Source organism: Trachemys scripta, chromosome 1 (assembly GCF_013100865.1).
Source record: "Trachemys scripta elegans isolate TJP31775 chromosome 1, CAS_Tse_1.0, whole genome shotgun sequence".
NCBI classification, from domain to species: domain Eukaryota; kingdom Metazoa; phylum Chordata; order Testudines; family Emydidae; genus Trachemys; species Trachemys scripta.
In genome coordinates, this window is record NC_048298.1 from 112,874,504 (window position 1) to 112,899,110 (window position 24,607).

Below are 24,607 nucleotides of genomic sequence, written 5' to 3' on the forward strand. Positions count from 1 at the left end.
ACTGAATTACATCTGTTGAAAGTATTAAAATTCCAGACCATTCAGCTATACACTGTGAAGAAATGAAATGGTTGCTGTCATTTCTAATGGTTCACATATAAGCCAAGGTCTGTGTTGGCACAATTAGGCACAGCACCAGTGATGTCAGTAAAGTTGTGCCCATTTATACCAGCAGAGAAATAGGACCTGTCTCCTTTTAAAACAAGAGCCAGGCTCATTGAATGGGGAGATGTGCATTGCACCTTCCTGTGCAGACTTTACTCCCAGTGCTTAATGTGGGACTCAGCCCTAGATAGACCAGACTGTTGTACTATTCCTTGTGATACATGACAACTCTCTCTGCGGCACGTGCTCATATGTGCTTCTTGTTGTGTTCCTAGTATTTCATCTTTTGCAGGCCATCAGTATTTCTTGATGTCTTATGAGGCCAAAGATAGGAAAGAGGGTGTTAGGAGCAAATCTTTCAACAGTCAAGGACAGGAGGATTATAATTCTCTACCAAACTGTCAGTAGAGTAGTTGGTCATTTTTGCAGTATTCTACCCCAGTCCACTCAAACTGAACTGGTTCCATCAGCCTTTGATGGTAGATCGTTAAAACAGGTCTTGAGAGGAAAGGTGTGAGATAAAGCAAAGGATGTAGAAGATAGGATAAGACTTACCTACCTTCACGGTGTGCTGAGAAGCTTGTTTAGTTAGTGTTTGCACAGCACTTCGCTTTTATGCATTGAAGGATTGCAAAGTATTCTTCCAGGGTAGTTTCCCTCAAGGAGATTTGATCAATTTCTCTGTATCCGATGCCTTACTTTCTTTATTTCTCATACAGCACGACAAGTACAGTGCATGGTTTGTTTAAAAATGATGATTCCAGAAACATTGAAGAGAACATAAACTAGGGCTGTAATTTGCTTTAAAGAATGGCCATCCAAATAAATAAGGGGAACACAAACACTGCAAATCATTCCGCCTGAAGTTGCAATTAATTTCCAAATAAATTAGCATGTTAGTTTTTAATAATCAAAAATAAATAAAACCCACAGCTGACTCAAGCCTTACCCTGGAGTCCCAGGGAAGGAGCATCCACAAGTCATATTAAAAGAACTTGTGAACTCTATTCAGCCCTGGGGCTACGCTTTGGGCACTCATAAGAGCTTTTCCATTGACTTCAGTGAGCATAGGATCAATCCTTAGAAGTCAAATTATGATTTGATTGAAGTCAATGGGAGTTTTGACTGTGTCTTCCATTAGACAAATGTTTGGCCCTTGTTTATAAGAGAGAACAGACAGAGCACACCACCTTCTAACAATGCATAGCCCAAGCATGTGGGTCCACCAGCTGCTCCATATCCATATTGGGCATCAGAGCAGATGTGCACCATTATAGTTTAGGTCGAAATTCTGGTCTCATAAAAGAAAATGGCAAAACGCCCATCGACTTCAATGGGACCACAATTTGGCACTGAATGCCGGAGTGTCTAAACTGTGACCTGATGGCCTAAAACAGCTGATGGCATCTGGCTGCTATTGCTGATTGTAGCTGATGGAAGTTGAAGGTGGTTAATGCCTCAGAGGAGCTCCCTCAGTGCCTTGCAGAATCAAACTCCTTGTGTTCAGATTTTTCCCTTTTTCTTCCTTGTGTTCAGTTCATTTTATCTTTGTTGTTAAAGCTGTTTCATATACACATTGGAAAAAGGCAAAAAAACAATAGCCATGCTCATATCTATGGTGTCTGTTTCAGACCTCAGATTTTCATGTGATTAATATATGTATTTCCCCTGATGTATTGCACTGTCCTCAACCTAGTTAAACAATTAATACATGTATTTCTTGCATATAAAAATGTCAATTGCAAATGAAGAATTCCTCCATTAGATGGAAAGTTTCACTTTCTAAAACATTAATAGAACAGATACAAAAGGGGTGGGGCAAGACATGATTTTCAACTGAATTCTAACACTGTAATTTACACTCCGAGATCTGATGTGCTTTTTAAACTTCGATCCAAAGCAGTGCAGACCAACACATGTTCATTTTTATCATCTGAGTCAGATGCCATCAGAAGAAGATTAATTTTCTTTTTTGGTGGTTTGGGCTCTGTAGTTTCCACATCAGAGTGTTGCTCTTTTAAGACTTCTGAAAGCATGCTCCATACCTCACCCCTCTCAGATTTTGGAAGGCACTTCAAATTCTTAAATCTTGGGTTGAGTGCTGTAGCTATCTTTAGAAATTTCACATTGGTATCTTCTTTGCATTTTGTCAAATTTGCAGTGAAAGTGTTCTTAAACAACATGTGCTGGGTCATCATCCAAGACTGCTATAACATGAAATATATGGCAGAATGCAGGTAAAACAGAGCAGGAGACATTCAATGTTCCCCCAAGGAGTTCAGTGACAAATTTAATTAACGTCTTCTTTTTTAACAAGTGTTATCAGCATGGAAACATGTCCTCTGGAAAAATGGCCAAAGCATGAAGAAGCATATGAATCTTTAGTACATCTGGCAATATCTTGTGACGACGCCAGCTACAACAGTGCCATGCAAATGCCTGTTCTCACTTTCAGGTGACATTGTAATTAAGAAGCGGGCAGCATTATCTCCCGTAAATGTAAACAGACTTGTTTCTCTTAGCGATTGACTGAACAAGAAGTAGGACTGATTGGACTTGTAGGCGCTAAAGTTTTACATTGTTTTATTTTTGAATGCAGGATTTTTTTGTAGGGATAGGGGATAGTTATGAAGTTCATATTTTGATCTGAACTTTCCCAACGTTTTGGGAGTATTTGGATAATGATGTAAGCAGAACAGAACCTCACTCATACTTGCATAGCTGTACTGGCATGATGGGATTAACATCTGCTGCAGTGGGGGAGAGGATAAAATGGTGTCCACCCCTCCCCCAGCACCCCTCCAGAATTGCCCAGCAGAGACCCTGCCAGAGTCTGGGTGCACTGGGATCTAGGTGATCCCCCAGGCCATGTGGGGATGGGGGTGTGAAATCTGCAGAGAGGAGCCAGTCACAGATTGGTAGCAATAGATGAAGCCAAAGCAAGGATTGCTACCCTGGGGGGTGGGGGGGGGAAGTGCGTATAGTGGAGCCCAACTGGGGTCATCCCTCCTGTCAACATCTTCTTAGTCCGGTGGCACAAGGACCCAGATGGTGCCTCCACTCCCACCCCATGGCATGATGGAGAGCTGTAGAGAGTAGCCAACCAGAGACTCCAGCCAGTAGGAACAGGAGCAGCCAAACAGTACAAAGTGCTCTGATTTTCTCTGCCCTCTGCTGATTGGCTGTTTGCTCCAGCCCTCCCTTCCTCACCCTTCCTCAGGCTCTTCATCTCAGCTTCACTCCACACCTGCCCCACCTTACCCTCTTCTCCTCTGCCCTGTCCCTCTCACACTCCTTGCCCTCCCTTTTCTTTTCATTTAGCTGATCCCTCCCCAAGTATCACCCCATCCCCCAAAATGGTGGACCTAACATGACAGTTGCTGCCATCCCATTGTTCACTCTGCTTGTGTGTCCTACCCCTTCCCCACCCTGTGTCTATCTTGTCTTATTAGACAATATTGTTTCATTGTTTCCTTATGCTCCCCCATCTACCTGTATCCAGCTGTTGGCTCTTGGCTTATACTTAGATTGCAAGCTTTTGGGGCAGGGACTGTCTTTTTCTTGTGTGTTTGTACAGCACCTAGCACGGTGGGATCCTGGTCCATGCCTGGAGCTCCTAGGCACTACAATAAAACAAATAAATAATAACAGGCGCAAACTCTCACTTTTTTGTTAGTCTAATAAATGGATATAATGGGCCAAATTCAGTCCTAGTGTCAGTAAAATGAAACCCTACTTCAGTGATTCTCAAAGCCGGTCCACCGCTTGTCCGCTGCGGTTCGCCGCTCCAGGCCAATGGGGGCTGCGGGAAGGGCGACCAGCACATCCCTCGGCCCGTGCCACTTCCCACAGCCCCCATTGGCCTGGAGCGGCGAACCGCGGCCAGTGGGAGCCGCGATCGGCCAAACCTGCAGACGCAACAGGTAAACAAACTGGCCCAGCCCGACAGGGGCTTTCCCTGAACAAGCGGTGGACCAGCTTTGAGAACCACTGCCCTACTTGTTTCAGTAAAGTTAGAGTAGTTTACATAGAGGTTGAGGGTATTTTTTTACAGCAGGATAAATAACAAGTGTTAGCTAGTTCTCTGCAAAAATCCTAGTGGAGACAAGAGACTCATTTTTACTTCAAGCAACGTGAGGTCAACCACAGGTGGGAGGTAAAATGTTGACCTTGACCTAACTACATCACGGTAAAACTACCCGTGCCTCTCCACTAGGATTCTACAGCAAGACAGCTAACCTGCATTCGTTATCCCACGATTTAAAAAAAAAAAAAAAAACTTTTTTGGTGAAGACATTTGGCTTAATGCCTCTAAAAGTACTAATAAGAAATACTGAGTCAGTGTTGAGATTATAAACCTGACTGGGCTTGCATTCAAGGTGATGGAATTTTTGCCACTGGTTTCAGTGTGAACAAAGTCAGACTGTAACTGCATATTAATAGGAATCTGTGCAAAGTATCAGGACCATGGGATCAGACCTGCAATCAGGGGTGAAAGTAAGCCGGTACGGGCTGGTAGGGTGTACCGGTAAAAAGTGGCCGCCGGTACTGGCCCATACTCAGCTGACGTTAAAGTGCTGCTGTGGCTGCGCTTTAGGGACCCTGCTTAAAGTGCTGCCATGGTAGCGCTTTAACATCATCGCCCCAGGCCACTTCCGGGGGTGGAAAAAGAGGCAGCTTCCCCAGGGCCACAATTTAAAAGGGCCTGGGGCTCCGGCCGCCACTACCGCAGCAGTAGCCCAGACCCCTGGGCCCTTTAAATCACCGCTGGAGCCCCGGGCAGCACATGCCAGGCTATGCGGATGGGCTGGCTGGAGGATGCTGACCCCCCAGGCCCGCCCCTTCCGCCCAAGGCCCCGGCCCCCATACCAGTAAGTATTGAATGTTACTTTCACCCCTGCCTGCAATTGGCAAAAGTACAGTAATCTTTTCCTTTTCTTTATACCTAGTATCTTTAGCTCTCATAAATCTACAGTTGTTTTGGAACCTTTCTGCAAACTCTTGTGTCTATAAATGTGAGCCAAATTCTGCACTGATTTACGTGCCTTGCCTCCTATACAAGTAGGAGCTTCCTCCCCCTCCCCCCACTGCAAACTGGAAAAAATTGAAACCCCATGTAAGATTTTTTTTAAAAATAGATAGGAAAAATCACAAACAGCAGCTCAATTATATTCATTTTTCTACAAAATACCCTTAGGGTATGGACAATTAAGTCATAACATTCAAGCTGAAATTCAGACTGATGACAAATGGAAAATTTAAAATCTCTCTTAATGGCCTCTCTAATATTTATAACAAAATCTCTCTAGTGTTTTCTAATTCCAGACCTTCCTTAAGCAGGCAATATTTTGTTATACATGTTATTTAAAATAGTATTTCAATGTTTTAGCTATGCATTTCCATTACTATTTTCACTAACAGGAAATTCACTCTTTCAGTAACTGGAAATTAATTTCTTTTGCTTATTTCAGGTCCTAAATCTACTGAACAGAAACCTGGAGTGCAGTTAGTCATATCTTATGAGAGCACCCACCTGACAATATTGTTGAAACATATGAGGAATATTGTAAGTCCTTTTATTATAATTGAGCTCTAACGTAAGATTTTATGTTAGCAGAGTACTGTGCTAACATTAATCCTCACAATGTCCTTTGCAGATAAATACATTTTACAGAAGGTTGTGTGACGGTGCTTTTCATTTAACATATGTGATCTCTTTCAACCAGGTTTGAAGCCAGGGTGTGGTACAGAAACTAGCACCATTAGTGTCATGGCCAGTGATGATCTCCTACTGGCAATGCACAAAAGATTAGGTGTCCATAATGGCTCTTCAAGCTGCTTTAGATATTACTGATTCTGAGTTGTTGTCGACTCCTGCCAGGAGTGGGTGGAGTCACATGACAGGGGCTCTGTCCCTTTCTTGGTAAAGTCCTAGCTGGAGAGTACTTGCTTATCTACCCCTAGAGTTCTTTCACGTGGGATTGTACAGGTATGTCAGCTCTCCTGTTCAACATATACGTGAAGTTCAGGAACATCATTTGCTATTGGACAAGGGGGAAGAGTGCCCCCCGGACTTTTCATAAGTCTATGTGCTCCATTCCCCTCCTCCCCCAAATTATAATCACATAAAACCTTCTACATGCTGACAAAACTCTCCCCTCCGCCTCTCCCCACCATTGTTTCCGAAGTGACTCCCTTGGTGAAGTTGCTAGAGGAAATACTGAGGTGGGTTAGGCTGCAATGTCATTGGTATGATGACAATGCTCAGCTCTACGCTCAGCAGACCTAGATGGTAAAATTATCTGCTTTCCTGTAGTCTGGCTGTGATAGGACTGGCAAGGCTCAGTTCAGACAAGATTCAAGTGATGCTGGTTGGCTTAGGGGATCTTGTCAGGGCAGCATGCATTAACTCGGCTAAAGTGGTATGTCTGCTCTTTGATATTAACAGCCTCTGGAATCCCCAACTGCTCTTTTCAGTCTCAGCAGGTAATGGCAGTGGCCAGAAGACCCTTTCATTACCTTTGTTTAACTAGGAGATTTGGGTCATTGGCATGGAAGAAATGTCACACTGTGTTCATTCATGCCTTTTTCACCTCCAGATTAGATTGCAATCACTCGCTCTAAATGGGACTCAGCCAAGCATCAGCCAACACAAAATGAGACTGGTTGGCTGTATGAGTCATGTGAAGCCTACATATCCCCAACTATTCTCTATAGACTCCCCAGGCTTCTGATTTGCAATTCAGTGTATTCATTTTGATCTATAAAGTCCTAAAAGATTTGGGTCCTGAGAGACTGTCTTTCTCTTTCCATGCACCATCCTGAGAGTTGAGATTTCATAGGATACATCTGCTGATAGGTCCTATTTATATGAACGTCCTAGACTATAGAAGATGCTTCCTGTGTTATTCAGATGGAGCCAGTGCTTTTTACCTTTGGGGTACAGTATAAGGCCCTTTGGGGAGGGGAGCATCTCCTTCAGGCTGAGTAGCTGGTGAAGCTTGTGGAGGGAATTTTGGTCAGAACATTATGCTCTTAGTGTTACTGTGTGTATTGTATTTTTTCCCACTGTACTTATGCTGAGAGGCTCCATGATATATATGTGTTGTGTGTGTGTGTGTGTGTGTGTCATAAATCTGTGGTTGGGTAGGTGGTACATCTTACAAATCTGTGGTTGTATAGGATACATACTTGTATGTGTCAGATGTGGGAAAGTATAGTGGTAGTATTCAGTTTATAAGTGTAAGTTTTTCTGATGAATTTGCATGGATGGTTTGCAGATGTACAGGGGCAGCTTTAAGACGATCAGAGATGTCTTAACTCTGTGTGTCTATACTTTCAAATGTTTAGGCTTTTTAATGTATAATTAACTTAAAATGTCCTGGCCCTTGTAACTCTACAAAGTTCCATTTAAATTAGACCTTAGATGGGCTTGAGCAGCCATACTCAAGTGTTCCTGGACCAAGGGTTTGGTGACCTAGAAGTTCTTTATCCTGTTAATAATCTCTTCAGCCATCCAGTCCCCTAGATCAATCTGTCTGCCTGTCTCTTTGGGGGTTGAACAAGGATTAAAAAGTATTCCAAGTTTATATTTTACTCAACACATATTAAATCCATTTCAGTTCTATTCAGTCTTTTTCAGTATCTTACTAATTACAATATTTTTAGTGGTTCATCTGTACAGAAATTAATTTGCCACCTTGTTTTATTCCAAAATTTATAGGAAATACTTTTTGCACTGGTTCACTCCTCCTTTAATTTATCCTTTCAAATGTCTAAATAATTGTATTAGGCCAAATTCATTCTTGGTGTAACTTCATTGAACTTACTGGAGTTTCAGTAGATGAATTTGAATCACTGAAGGAAACATTAATTATTATTTGTATTGTGGCAGATCCTCGAAGCTTCATTCAGGGATCAGGGTCACGGTGTGCTAGTTCCGGTACACACACACAATAAACAAGGCAGTCCTGCCCCAAAGAGCTTATCGTCTAACTATATGATCAGAGACAACAGGGGGAGAAAAACAAACGGGTTGTGAAAGAACAACGTACCTGTGAAACTACCATGTTTATAGCCATTGTCAAGTATTGTGTGGGCTTCATGGCAGAGGTGGGCTTAAAGGAGGACAATGTAGTAGTTTTGCAGCTTTTTACAAGGAGCTTCTCCCAGGAATATGGGGTGGCACAGGAGAAAGCAGAGAAGTGTTTAAGGGGCAGTTGGTCTGGTTTGTGGAAGGCTGGTTTTGTTAGCAGAGGTCAGGATTGACAGCTCTAAAACTATATAATTTCAGTCCATGATGCATTATTTACCCACTTTTTGTAATACCTAGAAAGAAGGTTGGAGAAATAAAAGCATGTATCTGATGCCCAATCTCTGATCTTAGGTCTGCTTCAAGATGTACCTGTTTCTCCCTAAAACAGGAAATATTTCAATCAGTGAAAGAAGTTATTAAAGTCCTGCCTGAAAACAGTCTATTGAAATATACTTTGAAGAATAAGTACAGAGTGAACTTGTTTAATAGATTTAAGGCTAGAAGGGACCATTAATCTCTGCTAAACTCCTGCTTTATCCAGGCCATAGTTTCACCAAGGGAATTCCTGCATCTTCCCCAACAACTTGACTAATAAGACAATTTGAGCAGCAATGCATGCAGAGAGTTGTAGAATTAGTTGCAAAGGCTTGTGCACATTTCAGCTTAAACAATATAGGTAGACAATGAGAGAGAAGTTCTGTTAAACTAGTGTTAACTGACATATTTAACAGCGCTGTCAACTCTCATGATTTTATTGAAAGTCTCATGATCAGTAGTGTTTTTCTTGAATCCCTAGTATCATGTGAATACACCAGATTCTCAGTTTTCAATAATTAAAAAAGTAAGTTTATAGCCATCATGGTAGCCAAGAAAAGCTTGAAAACAAGACCCCTAAGGGTGTGAAAGCCAGAAGATCCATGAAGAGTCAAAATATTTTATTTTTGAAATCTCATGATTTTGTAAACCAATGATAATTTTTTGGGCCCTGACTCATGATATTTGAATGCTTCGAGTTGGCAATACTATATTAGTGCAGAGATGCAGTGAAGTTGGAAGGCTATAAACAAAGAGGTAAGCCTTGGCAGAGGGAAGGAAACTAGAGAAGGGGATTGGGGAGTAGTGGGGAGGAGAGTGAGGGAGAAAGATTGCCTCAGAGAGTAGGGCAGCATGGCAACAACTGACAGAGTTCCTGACGCTGGAGAGGAAGACATAGGGCTTGTCTCCACACCCTGGATCGACACTGCGATGATCAATCCACCGGGGGTTGATTTAGCAGGTCTAGTGAAGACCCGCTAAATTGACCACAGATCGCTCTCCGTCAACTCTGGTACTCGACCGGAATGAGAAGAGTAAGGGGAGTAGACAGGAGAGTGTCTCCCGTCGACATCGAGTAGTGTGGACCCTGCGGTAAGTAGAGCTAAGCTATGTTGACTTGAGTTATGTTACTAATGTAACTCAAATTGCGTAGCTTAGATCAATTTTCCCCCATAATGTAGACCTGCCCATAGAGTTCAGGGAGAGGAAAGTTTGGTCTGGCATCTGAAAGGACTTGCCAGCAAAGGGCAAGAACTTATCTGCTAAGGGAGTAGAATAAATAGAAACCTGGCAATCACTATATGGAGGAAGCAAAAAACAAGACTCAGAAAGTCAAGAGAGGGACCTGGCCCATTAGAAGTGGGTGTGGTATAGGGAGAGAAAGGGTGCTCTGTAAACATTGAAAGCCAGACTAGGCACTGGAGGGAGGGAATCTTTAAAGCTCAGCACATACCGTTGTAGCAGTGTAACTGTTGTTAACACTCAGAGTGACAAGGTGGGTGAGGTAATGCTAAGGGAAGTCTTCATGACTAAATTCATCTAAACGTTATCATGAAAATGCATCAAATTGGACTCTGGAAACTGACACCGAAGTGGGAAGGAATCAAATGTCCAGTGTGGGGATCTGACTAAGTTTCCCAGGTAAGTCAGGCTGCATCTCTCTGGTAGTCCTGTGCTAACAACCCTGCCTGCTGCTGGAAGTGACCTCCGTGCAAGTGCAGGGAGCTCCAGCAGCTGCAAACACATTAATGCTGCTGCCTTGTGCATTTGCCCCGTGACAACTAAACCGGATGCACATGTAGGCTACTGGATGCACTTCCCAGCCAGACATGAGGGAGAGTGGAGACAGCTTCTCAGACTTTTCTCTAAGCTCCAATTAGCAAAAGACGCCACTAATTGAATTGGCCTCGTTAGCACTACAAAAAGTAATTTTCCCTCTGTTGATATTCACCCCTTCTTGTCAACTGTTGAGAACAGGCCACTTCCACCTTGATTGAATTGGCCTTGTTAGCACTGGACCCCCTCCCCACACTTGGTAAGGCAACTCCCATCTTTCATGTGCTGTAATATATATACTGCTTACTGTATTTTTCACTCCACGCATCTGATGAAGTGGATTTTAGCCCACAAAAGCTTATGCCCAAATAAATTTGTTAGTCTCTAAGGTGCCACAAGGACTCTTCATTGTTTTTGCTGATACAGACTAACACGGCTGCCACTGAAACCTGTCACCCATCCTTAGTTCACTCCAGAACTTCCATCCATCCTTAGTTTATTCTAGACATTGGTGGGGAAGAGTCCCCGCTCACGATTTACCTGCCTGTTTTTAAAACATAAATGAAAACAAAATTGTCCCCAGGTAGATTGTGAACAAGAAAAGTTTAAGTCAATGCAAATACATCCATATCCAGGTCCACAGAGATTGCTCTAATTCCTGCCCCAGAACAGATCTTACATGTAGGGGAAGACAGTAAGTCCTGGAGAATGGATTTGCACAGAGCTGGTGGAATAGCCAGGAACCAGGAATTAACCTAACAACTACCTCAGTGCTCAATCTACCTGTACATGTGCAGAGATCTGTGCCAGCTGAACCAACCCATTTCAGAAGTTCAGAAAAGATTTGTTCAATATTTTCCATTCCCCCCTCCCCCCCACCCCCGCCATGAACAGAGTATCCTAGCATGATATGGGAGCATTAGCTCTATGTTGACTCATAGAAAAGAATGCTGCCTATTGACCAGCACATCTTCCAGATATGCCCTGGTTTTCCCTGAGACAATAGTCTAATAAGCAGCTAGACTTGAGTCCTTATTTGAACCAAACTGTTGAACATTCTGAGGTTGGCCCATCACTGCTAGTGAACAGAATAAGGTGCCTTGGGGGAGAAAACTGATGGCAAAACGCATTGCCAAGTGATCTCTGGGTCTCTTGCCAATAAATGTAAAATGTTGTTCTAGTTCAGGAAAGCATGTGTGTGTGATGAATTCTGAATCAATCTGCCTGGGGAAAAATGTATTTAAAGAAAAATAAACTTCTATAATCTTTCACAAAACAGCTCCAAACTTCCCTTTTTAAAAGCTCTGTTGGTTTCATGAAGCCTCAACCCTCTATAGGCTTTTCCACTGCCAATGATTAATGCTGCTGTGAAGGGTGATGTGTGGGTTGACAGATTAGTAATCAATTTAGGCTCACTCAGACAGCCTCTTTGCACTCCTGCCCTGTACCATCCATACTCATAGCAATCACTGCAAGAGAAGGGTAGCAGAAATGATGGATGAACTGGTTTGGGAAGGAAGGAGAGCACTAAACCTTCCTTAAACCACAATTCTATGCAATTTAAACAATGTAAAAGTTCCCAGGTGCGGTGCAGTAAGGACCTAATCCAAAAGCCCACCGAGCTCAATGAGAGGGGCACTAAATGGATATGGCAATGAGAGGGGTGAGAATTCCTTCTTGGCTGTCTTATAGCAGTCAGCTCTTGTCCTTTTCCTCCTTGTCATTTTGATGTTCACACTTTATTAATAATAATATAAGAAGTGGCAGGACCAAAAGAAAAATACAGTTCTTGTCACTGAAGGGATTATAGTCTGAGCCCCAATCCTGCATGGATGGAGCTGATTACAGGATTGGAGCCTAAAAGATAGAAACAAAGAAAATGGGATGCATTGTAGAAACTAGAGAGAATGACTTAATGGTCAGGGGAATTTTGGGGTTCATTTTTATTTTTCTCTCCACCTTTTTTCCAAACTATCTACTCACTTCTTATGGATCTCATGGGAGAGAGGCTGTCGTGGTTCCTGGGTTCACTGGACCTTTGACCCCTTACTCAGTCTTTCCAGGGGCATCCCTTTCAAGTGACAGGGCAGCACCTATACTTCTCTCAGACTGGAATCCTGACTTTTAGAATGGGTCTCTCTAGGTTACAGCCCCCTGTTTACCAACCAGGATTCCTCTGCACGAGCCTATAACTAACTTACTGATAAACAAAACTAGAAGACAAAGAAGATGGATTGAAGGTCTACTGCTATAGACTTCCCTTCAGGAGCTGTGAACATTTCTCTGCAGAGCCTGCCTCTCTCTCTTCCCTGGGTTTCAGAGAGTGTGTCTTTGAAACCAGGCAAGCCTCTTTGTTCTCTGTGTCCAGATGATGCTCCCCTTGCCATGGGGGGGTTTTGTGCCCAGTTTGTACAGAGACAAATGTCAAAGGCCTTGACACTTGTATTGTTTGTTAAGCACCAGTGACTAGGATAGCTAAACCATTTTAGTTCTTACAGACTGTCACAGGGTCACTCACCACACTGGCACCTCCTGCTGGCCATTTTGGGAATTAGCTCTGGTCAGCAGGTGTGCCCTACGGTGGTGGTGGCTCTCATGTCCTTGTCTCTGCCTGCAGACCCACTACAGTTCCAATCTCACTGCCTCTGCTTCATGGCACAGCCTTCCAGCCATGTCACAATCTGGGTTCCCCCATTCCGGGGGACTCCTGCTGCAACAGTCCAGCTGCTCCTCGCAACGGCTTGACAGTCCACAGCCTGGCTGCTTCTTCAGTGGTGGGGGGGGGGGAACCTAGACCCACCCACTACTCTGGGTCCCAGCCCAGGGACCCTGTAAACACCAGCTTCCTGCTTCCCCTCCATTCTTTCTCCACCAGTCTGTCTCAATTCCCTGGGCCCCTTTCCTGCAGCTCCAGCACCTTCGGCTCCTGCCTCTGGCTTCTTCATCCTCTTCCCAGGGCCTTGGGCCTGCAAATCCTAGCAGCCCTGGTCATGGTGCTAGTCTCTGCAGCCCTCTAGGAAGCCAGTCCCTTCCCTTGGGCTTCCTGCAGCAAACTCCCTTGCTGTGGCCCGCAGCTTCCTTTTTTATGGGCTGGCTGGGCCCTGATTGGCTGGTACAGCTGCCGCCCTAATTGGCTGCAGCCACTGCCCTAACTGGCTGTTTCCTTGCAGCCCTCCAGGCTGGGTTTTAACCCTTTCAGGGCCAATGCAGGGCAGACGCCCTGTCACACAGACCCAAGCTGCCAAAGACTGATTTAAACCTTAGTTATCCTTTAACAAGAAATCCAACAACAAGCAAGCAAGCAGAAGGTCACATATCTATAATATTTTATGCCTAATAACTCCCATTGTTCATCACAGAGGCACTTGAATGAAAAAAGTGTGGTGGACTGGCCAACTGGAATAGGGAGGAAGTACCATGCATAGGAGGCAGAATGGCAAAATGCCCAAAGATGGATGTGGGAAATGAATGGAGGGAGGGGGATTTTAGAACCGTGTAGAGAGACAAGTGTTGGTGACAGGATGATACCAATAGTCTTGAAGAAGGGGATATAACAGTTCCAACTGTGGTTTTCTCTAGACTGCCAGGGTAACATAGGACAAAAGCCAAGACACATGAAAATAATATTCTTGCTCAGATGCACATTTACAGAGAAGTTGACTTTTTTCAGAATGGTGGGTTAGAGGATGCTTGTACTTTAAAATGAGCTTGGATAGGAGCACTGTTCTTTGGACTGAAAATTGGCTGAAGGGCTATAAACAAAGGGAAATGTTGAACAGCAGTGTTTCAAGTTGAGGAGGAGGTCATCTATTGTGGCACCGTAGAGATTGGTGTTAGGTCCCAATTTATTTAATAGAGCTGGTCAGAGGTATTGACAAATATATCATTCAGTTAATTGTACTGTTATTGACAAATGTCTTATTAATCAAATATTTTGGGCAGTACAGGCCCAGCTTTATTATTTGAATGCTATTTTGAATAAATCGTTCACTGAATAACTAACATTTGTTGACTAGAGTATTCAATGAGCTCCACTTAATATTATTGATCATTGTCCAGACGAGGGAAAAGACACTGACATGAAATTTGCAGTTGATACTAAACTAGAAAAACAAAAATACTAGTATAGACTGAACAGTAATACCAAGATATCTAAAGATATCTAGACAGAAACTCAGAACCTATTTGGACAAATGATTACGTTCCCATTACTACACATGGGAAATATTGATCCCAAGCGCACACATTAATGAGATGCAGAAATATCGATAACAGTATAACTTGGAACTCTTTTGTTATGAACTCAAGTGTCAAACTGTTTTATTTAGAAAAGATGATGTTTTAATCAATACTAAGTAGAAGCTGCCCTTAAATATTTAAAAAAGTAAAGTATATAATAAAAAATAAAGTATCAGAGGAGTAGCCGTGTTAGTCTGGATCTGTAAAAAGTGACAGAGTCCTGTAGCACCTTATAGACTAACATGTTAGTCTGTAAGGTGCCACAGGACTCTTTGTTGCTTAATAAAAAATAGAATGTTTCAACGGTATCATAGAATCATAGGACTGGAAGGGACCTCGAGAGGTCATCTAGTCCAGTCCCTTGCACTCATGGCAGGACTAAATATTATGTAGACCATCCCCGACAGGTGTTTGTTTAACCTGCTCTTAAAAATCTCTAACGTTGGAGATTCCACAACCTCCCTAGGCAATCTATTCCAGTGCTTAACCACCCTGACAGGAAGTTTTTCCTATCATCTATCCTAAACCTCCCTTCCTGTAATTTAAGCCCATTGCTTCTTGTCCTGTCCTCAGAGGTTAAGAAGAACATTTTTTTCTCCCTCCTCTTTGTAAGAACCTTTTATGTACTTGAAAACTGTTTTCATGCCGCCCCTCAGTCTTCTCTTTTCCAGACTAAACAAACCCAATTGTTCCTACTCAGTGAGATAGTTTGCTCTTGTGCCCTTAATAATGTCTCTTTGAAAAATTGCCAACTGTCTTCAATTGTTTTTCCTCTTAGACTTGCTTCCCATGGGATCTTACCTACCAACTCCCTGAGTTTGCTAAAGTCTGCCTTCTTGAAATCCATTGTCTTTATTTTGCTGTTCTCCCTCCTACCATTCCTTCGAATCATGAACTCTACCATTTCATGATCACTTTCACCCAAGCTGTCTTCCACTTTCAAATTCTCAACCAGTTTCTCCCTAATTGTCCAAATCAAATCTAGAACAGCTTCTCCCCTAGTTGCTTTCTCCACCTTCTGAAATAAAAAATTGTCTCCAATACATTCCAAGAACTTGTTGAATAATCTGTGCCCTGATGTGTTATTTTCACAACAGATATCAGTAGTTGAAGTCCCCCATCACCACCAAGTCCTGTGCTTTAGATGATTTTGTTAGTTGTTTTAAAAAAAAGCCTCATCCACCTCTTCTTCATAGTTAGGTGTTCTGTAGTAGATCTGTACCATGACATTTTTACCCCTTTTATCCTTATTCAGAGACTTTCAACAAGTCTTTCTCCTATTTCCATCTCAACCTCAGTCCAAGTGAATATATTTTTTCATCTGACATGACTTGTCATGAAATAATGTAAAAATAATATAAAAATAAAACCCCATAAAATTCAAAACTGAAACTTCAAATTTGAAAATCCGAAATAAAAATCCAAAATTTCCCAAAACAAATTTTTTTTCAAAAATTTCATTTAAAAATATTTTTCCTGGAAATTTTTGTTGAAATGCACATGTTTTTAAATATTTTCTGTTGAAAAAACATTTGGACAATTTTTTTCCAATTATCTCTAGATCTAAGCACTACATTAGCAGAAGGATGATGAATAACTGGAGGGAATTCAGAGTCAATGATCAGTAGGGCTACAGGGACTGATTTATGAAGAGTGATTTTAGTAGCTAAATGTAACTTGGTTAAAAATTGACTAATGGGCACAAAAGTTTGCAAATACTTTGAAGGCAGCAAACAGTAGGGATTGAGAGGACGTATTCAGGGTGTTAAATAGAGCATAACTAGCAGTGGTCAGATGTAATTAAAGAAAGGAAACTTTGGGCCTCATCTCACAGAATGCTTACTCATAGTGATTGGTATCAGGTTGTGGAATAGACTCCGAAACAAAGTGACGGAATCCCCATAGTTTGAGAATTTAAAACTAATTTGGACAAGGTAGCTATGGACTAATGTACTAATTTATTAATTAACAAAACTAGAAGGTCGGTTAAAGGCCCAAATAAAGCTCCTGCTGCTGCTTTTTGTGTTGTGTTTTTATATTCAGTTTCCATCTGTGCTCAGACATGAAAAAAGAGAATATCTATGTGACCATAAGACCAGAAATAAAACAGCAGCATTTCTAAGTGCTATCTGTTCTCAGAAACTGATTTTCTTTTACTCCATCTGATGGTCAGTGACAGTATAAATCTTCTGTGAGCTGAAAAGAAATGTGAAACAGTATTATTTTCTTTGGTGTTTTTTCTTTCATTGTGTTCTGTTCAAGGGAAGGGAATAGAAGAATCTGTAGGTGTGTGTGCGCTCACGAATGTACATACTGTAGACTAATACCCCAATCTAGACAAAATCTACCTCAATGAGTCCCATGGACTCTTTAGCTCTGGAAGCTGGACACTGTTCTGAGTGGTAAATGAATGTCACACTGCACAACAATAATACGTGGTAGGGGGAAGCAGGTTACCTTCTTCACAGCCTTCTAAAACAAAAATTTTAGAGAACTGTCCACCAAACCTCTGAGTCTTCACCCTTATCCTACTCCCCACATCAAAACCAAGGATTAGTACCTTCCCTCCTGATAGTCATGAGTTCACCCCATTAACCAATTAAAAACATAAGAATGGCCATACTGGGTCAGACCAAAGGTCCATCTAGCCCAGTATCCTGTCTTCCAACAGTGGCCAATGCCAGGTGCCCCAGAGGGAATGACCAGAACAGGTAACCACCAAGTGATCCATCCTCTGTCGACCACTCACCGCTTTTGGCAAAGAGAGGCTAGCACCACCATCCCTGCCCAACCTGGCTAATAGCCATTGATGGATCTATCCTCCATGAACTTATCTAGTTCTTTTTTGAATCCTGTTATAGTCTTGGCCTTGACAACATCCTCTGGCAAGGAGTTCCACAGGTTGACTGTATGTTGTGTGAAAAAAATACTTCTTTTTGTTTGTTTTAAATCTGTTGCTTAATAATTTCATTCGGTGACCCTTGTGTTATGAGGAGTAAATAACACTTCCTATTTACTTTCTCCACACCAGTCATGATTTTATAAACCTCTATCATATCCCCCCCTTACATCGTCTCTTTTCCAAGCTAAAAAGTCCCAGTCTTATTTATCTCTCCTCATACGGCAGCCGTTCCATACCCCTAATCATTTTTGTTGCCCTTTTCTGAACCTTTTCCAATTCCAATATATCTTTTTTGAGGTGGGGCGACCACATCTGCGTGCAGTATTCAAGATGTGGGCATATAATGGACTTATATAGAGGCAATATAATATTTTGTCTTATTATCCATCCCTTTCTTAATGATTCTCAACATTCTGTTTGCTTTTTTGACTGCTGCTGCACATTGAGTGGATGTTTTCAGAGAACGATCCACAATGACTCCAAGATCTCTTTTTTGAGTGGTAACAGCTAATTTAGATGCCATCATTTTATATGTATAGTTGGGATTATGTTTTCCAATGTGCATTACTTTGCATTTATCAACATTGAATTTCATCTGCCATTTTGTTGCCCAGTCACCCAGTTTTGAGAGATCCTTTTGTAGCTCTTTGCAGACAGCCTGGGTCTTAACTATCTTTAGTAGTTTTGTATCATCTGCAAATTTCGCCACCTCACTGTTTATACCCCTTTTTCCAGATAATTTATGAATATGTTGAATAGGACTGGTCCCAGTACAGATCCCTGGGGGACACCACTATTTACCTCTCTCCATTCTGAAAACTGACCATTTATTTCTACCCTTTGTTTCCTATCTTTTAACCAGTTACCAATCCATGAGAGGACCTTCCCTCTTATCCCATGACAGCTTACTTTGCTTAAGAGCCTTTGGTGAGGTACCTTGTGAAAGGCTTTCTGAAAATCTACGTACATTATACCCATGGGATCCCCCTAATCCACATGCTTGGAGACCCACTCAAAGAATTCTAGTAGATTGGTGAGGCATGATTTCCCTTTACAAAAACCATGTTGATTCTTCCCCAACAAATTATGTTCATCTATGTGTCTGACAATTTTGTTCTTTACTGTAGTTTCAACCAGTTTGCCCGGTACTGAAGTCAGGCTTACCGGACTGTAATTGCGGGGATCACCTCTGGAGTCCTTTTTAAAAATTGGCGTCACATTAGCTATCCTCCAATCATTTGGTACAGAAGCTGATTTAAATGATAGGTTACAGACTACAATTAGTAGTTCTGCAATTTCACATCTGAGTTCCTTCAGAACTCTTGGGTGAATACCATCTGGTCCTGGTGAATTATTACTGTTTATCAATTTTTTCCAAAACCACCTCTAATGACATCTCAATCTGGGACAGTTCCTCGGATTTGTCACCTAAAAAGAATGGCTCAGGTTTGGGAATCTCCCTGACATTCTCAGCCATGAAGACCGATGCACAGAATGAATGTAGTTTCTCCGCAATGGCCTTATCATCTTTGAGTGCTCCTTTAGCATCTCGATCATCCAGTGGTCCCACTGGTTGTTTAGCAGGCTTCCTGCTTCTGATGTACTTAAAAAAAATTGCTATTACTTTTTGAGTCTTTGTCTAGCTGTTCTTCAAATTCTTTTTTGGCCTTCCTAATTATATTTTTACACTTCATTTGCCAGAATTTATGCTCCTTTCTATTTTCCTCACTAGGATTTAACTTCCACTTTTTAAAGGATGCTGTAGCGGAGTGGTCCCCCGCTCCTGCCAGGAAGGGCTTAAAAACAGCCCTGCAGGGGGCTGCAGCTCGAAAAGCTACTGGGCTGATTGAGGAAGTAGCCACAGCTGGGCCATGCCCCAATCAGGCTCCAGCTGGCCTGTATAAGAAGGCTGGGAGCCAGGAGCCCAAACGGTCTCTCCCCGCTTTCAGAGGGAGAAGGGCTTGGCTGCAGGGAGCTTGAGACAGGGTACCTGAGTGGAGCAGGGCTGGGGACAGGCAGAGGAGCTGTGGAGCTCCAGCCTGGAAAGTCCCAGGCTGCAGCCTGGTAGGAGGTCAAGGGGTACTGGGGGTTGTAGAGGGCAGCCCAGGGGTAGGCCAAGGCAGCAGGTCCAACCCCAACCTTGCCTGTGATGAGTGGCCTATACTGCAGTCTGCCCCAGGGAGCGGGGACTAGTTGGCGACTGGAAGTGGCCTTATTCTGAGGCATGGTAGGGATAGTGGGTGGGGGTTCCCCAGGGAGGGGAGACCCTAGTACTGAGGGGTGTACTGCCAGGGGGCAGCACCCCAGATAAAAGGGCACTGGGGTCCAGGGAGGGACACGGGGAGCCAGAGAATAGGCGGACCACTGGCCTGCAGAGGGTGCTCCAGGATGCTGGAAGAGCTAATTCCCAGAGATCACCAGCAGGAGGCTCTGCAGGGGTGAGTCCACTCCTCTACAGATGCTTTTTTGCCTCTCACTGCTTCTATTACTTTGTTGTTTAGCCACAGTGGCACTTTTTTGGTTCTCTTACTATGTTTTTTAATTTGGGGTATATATTTGAGTTGAGCCTCTCTTATGGTGTCTTTAAAATGTTTCCATGCAGCTTGCAGGGATTTCACTTTTTGCGCTGTACCTTTTCATTTTAATTGCTCTGTTTAACTTTCTAATTTTTGTGTAGTCCCCATTTCTGAAATTAAATGCTACAGTGTTGGGCTCCTGTGGTGTTTTCCCCACCAAAGGGATGTTAAATTTAATTATATTATGGTCACTATTACCAAGCGGTCCAGCTATATTAACCTCTTGGACTAACCTGTGCTCCAGTTAGGACTACATCAAGAATTGTTCTCCTCTTGTGGGTTCCAGGACTAGCTGCTCCAAGAAGCAGTCATTTAAGGTGTCAAGAAACTTTATCTCTGCATCCTGTCCTGAGGTGACATGTACCCAGTCAATATGGGGATAGTTGAAATCCCCCATTATTATTGAGTTTTTTATTTTAATAGCCTCTCTAATCTCCCTCAGCATTTCACTGTCACCATCCTGGTCAGGTGGTCAGTAATATATCCCTCCTGCTATATTCTTTTTATTAGAGCATGGAATTACTATCCATAGAGATTCTATGGTACAGTTTGGTTCATTTAAGATTTTTACTTCATTTGATTCTATGCTTTCTTTCACATGTAGTGCCACTCCCCCACCGGCATGACCTGTTCTGACCTTCCGGTATATTTTGTATCCTGGTATTATTGTGTCCCATTGATTATCCTCATCCCACCAAGTTTTTGTGATGCCTATTATATCAATATCCTCATTTAATATGAGGCACTCTAGTTCACCCATCTTAATATTTAGACATCTAACATTGGTATATAAGTACTTTAAAAACTTGTCACTTTTTAGCTGTCTGCCATTACATAATTTAATTGAATGGGACTTTTTTCATTTGACTGTTTCTCATCAGATCCTACCTGTATTTTATCATTGCTGACCAAAAGAAGGTTTCCATATTAGTACAGGATCTAGCCCTGTTTTTGTTTCATTGCTGTAAATGAGGGGTGTTTAATAGACCTCAACATTAGCACAGTGCAGCAGGGGATTCAGACATAGGTGTAACCACTGGAAAGAAGAAGCAGGAACATTTTTTTTCTCTTTCTCCCTCCCATTTTTAATATACTGCATATTCCTCTTCAGTGCAGCTGTAAATGTAATGTATTTTCACTCCTGGTCCCTGTGACAGATATAGCAATTTTCTGCAATTGTAGGAAATTGTCTTCCCTCTTCTTTGGGAGAGCTTATTGAATTAAGTTTAAGTATCTTTGGAGTCCATTGTATTAAATGAATGGTTTGTGTATTATTGTGGGCCAAGATTGTATGTAACCTCTCATGAGGGGAGATGTGACAGATGTGAAACCGGACGGCGGGGATTCAAAGGACTCTGTTGAACAATGTGCCAGAGATAAATGGAATTTTAGAACAAAAAAGTGCGAAGTTATTTTCCTGGGGCCATCTAGGAGGTGAATGCAAATTCCATACCTCTGGTAATGCAAAAACCCAGCCTTATGAACAGGGCCGGCACCAGCATTCCAAGCAGGTGCTTGGGGCGGCAATCTGCAAGGGGCAGTAGTCCGTGTGTTTTTGCTGCCCCAAGCAGCGCGCCAAATTGCCGGCACGGACGGCAGGGGCAGTCCGTGTGCCGTTAGGGCGTTTCCGCAGCGGCAGCAATTCGGCAGCAACTTCTATGTTCAGCTGCCCGCAGCAGCAATTCTGAAAAAAATAATCATATCATTGGCCTGGAGGGTCCTTATTAAATAAGAACACAACCTCTAGTTTGCAAAGCTCTGCTATCATTTTATCCTCCAGGTCTATAAGCCTTATTAATCCATTTCTTGAAGGCACTTCTTGTTTTTTAATATCATTGTTGAAGTACTGATTTTCTTTTTTTAGGGCTCTAAATTTAAAATTAGCTCAGACGATGCTATCTTTTCAAAAGTGAAGGAATATTTGTTTGTTGTTAAGCTGCATTTTATGGAGGCAGGCTTTAACTTTTCCCAGGAACACTAAGTTAAGTTGCATATAAACTGTGCTTTGTTACTAAGAAAAATTAAATGGCCTGTGTATTTAATACTTTTGATGGAGCCGCTGCATTTATCACTAGGATTTAATTTATTCAGGATTCAGATACTATTTTTTCTAATGACTTGGGTGTTTTGACTGATTTCCTCAGTTGATTTTCCTTTTCCTCCATTCATGGATTATAATCAAGTTTCTTTCATGTCTGCATTTAGAATACAACTATGTTGTTACAGGGGCTGTGAAAACTTTGTTTATCTACAAAAAGAACAGGAGTACTTGTGGCACCTTAGAGACTAACAAATTTATTAGAGCATTAGTCTCTATTAGTTATTTATTAGTCTCTAAGGTGCCACAAGTACTACTGTTCTTTTTGCGGATACAGACTAACACGGCTGCTACTCTGAAACCTTTGTTTATCTATTTAACATAATTTTATTTTAACATGCTTATTATTTAGTCATCATTCTTTCATTATTAAAAACTTCAGTGCTCAGGGGAGAGGAAGGGGAATGTGTGTCTCTGTGGGAGGACGTGAAGATGAACCAAAGGTAGGAGTGGGGTCTGCTGAGGAGTTTTGTCTAAGAGTGGTAGAAGGCAGTAGCTGGAAGTGGGAGACAGGAGGAGCCATAAGCATCTTTCATTTATGAATGGAAGAAGGCAGTTGAGACTTGAAGATGTCCAGAAATTTTTACTGGGGATGGAAAGCAGAAGAAAGGAAGTTATTTATAGAGGAGGGAAGGCAGCAGTCAGGGCCGGCTCTGTTTTTTTTGCTGACCCAAGCAAAAAAATTTTTGGCTACCCCCCACCCCAGCCCTGGGCTCTCCCCCTCCCAACTGCACCCTCCTGCTGCCCCAGCCCTGGGTCACTGGTATCTCACTCCCAGGGCGGATCATTCAGCAGGAATTTTGGATGTGCACAGAACACAGACAGGATTGGTTCCCATATGGTTACAGAACTGCAGTAAAGTGGAACAATTTTCAGCTTGTGTGATTGGAGGATATCTGGATGCACATTATAAGACTGTCCTACATAAATGAGGAAAAGTTGAGGTGCCTTTATTATTCTTCTGTTCCATTCTTTGTTTCTATGGGGAATGCACTATCACGGTCTTCCTTTTAAGCAAATAAAATTAAAACTTAAAAAAAAAGCAATGGCTGTTGAAAATAGTTCTCAGCTCTCATACTGGATTCTTGCACCCCTTCAAATCTGCCGCCCCAAGCAACTGCTTGCTTTGCTGGTGCCTAGAGCCGGCCCTGGCAGCGGTTGTGAATGGAAGTTATCGGGGGGGGTTAAAGATTGAAAAATGCGATATGGAGTCTTTTCTGGAGAAAGAACAGCAGCTGAACCCAGAAGAAGTTCAGGAGCTACCAGAGTGTTTCATCCAGGGATGGAAGGCAGCAGGAATGCCAGGAGATGCAGCATCAACAGCTTTTAGGTCAAGGCCAAAAAAGTGAAAGAGAGTGAGCTTTGAGGAATGACTGCCAGAAGGAAATATTTCATTTGGGACGAGGTGCTGTCTAACAAAGATAACATTTCCTCAAAGTATCTAGCTGTTACTTTCACAAATTTTCCCTTCAGACTCACATGCTAAAGAGACTCAGGAGTCATACTGTCAAGCTGAATTTCAGTGCTTTAAATATGCCAGATTTAGAATAAACCCTTATGGCTTTCTTAGTGTCAAAGAAAATTCCATCATAAAGGAGAGTTAGGTAGTCAGCAAGGGGAAACGAGCGGCTAACAAAATGCAATTTTTGTAGAAAATTTCATTCCTTCTCTCTTTTCCCAAAATATAACCAGTGTATTTAATATTGAATTACACAAATCCATAACCTGTCTAGGTGGATTTCTGTAAGTACATATCAAATACTACTTTTGGTTTTGGAAATCTAACGTGGAATGAATTATGGAATTTTGCTACAGAGGGTATAGTCTGTGAGACACATTTTTAATACTAAATTAGGGATATGAAAAGATGTCCTTTTTCCATTGACCAGCACCCAAAATTTACCAACTTTCTCTGCACAAAACTTGAATGTTCTTGCAATTCTGTATCTTAGATTGTGCCTTGTATGGTAATGTTTTTTATACTGTTGCTCCATTATCATTTTCCCTATCAGCAACTTTGCACCAGTGCATGACATTTTAGAAACTGCTATGGAGACACGCAACATTAAAAATCAAACTGGATGTGTTTGATGCCTATGGAGGCTCCAGTGGATTAGGAATAGTGGATCCATAATGTTGTTTACTCTCCCTTTATAACATTTCCATCATCCCCTTTGTGGTTTTAGGAAAAACTGAAAGAAGGCTTTGGACTATTTTCAGGATTCTGCTTACTTTAGAGCTTGCTGTGATATATAAACTACACCTCTACCCCGATATAACGCGACCCGATATAACATGAATTCAGATATAACGCGGTAAAGCAGTGCTCGGGGATGGGGAGGGGGCTGCGCACTCTGGTGGATCAAAGCAAGTTCAAAATAACGCGGTTTCACCTATAACACAGTAAGATTTTTTGGCTCCCGAGGACAGTGTTATATCAAAGTAGAGATCTAGTTGGAATTTTTGCAATGTATACAGAACTTTTTGGTCAATTTCTTCAGCACATTGGCTTCTCAGTGGCATTTCAGCGTCTGCTTGTCCGGCGGCCGCGCTCCTCAGTG

The 24,607-nt window shown here is 42.3% G+C and overlaps 1 protein-coding gene across 1 annotated transcript in view; it reads left to right on the top strand.

Annotated features, from left to right (window-relative positions):
* Positions 1-24,607, top strand: part of PIK3C2G (phosphatidylinositol-4-phosphate 3-kinase catalytic subunit type 2 gamma) — a 372,244-nt gene that overhangs the window by 326,785 nt on the left and 20,852 nt on the right. The window contains exon 32 of the mRNA XM_034782026.1: positions 5,577-5,671. Within this exon, the coding sequence (XP_034637917.1) occupies positions 5,577-5,671 (95 nt within the window). The remainder of the gene's footprint in view (positions 1-5,576; positions 5,672-24,607) is intronic.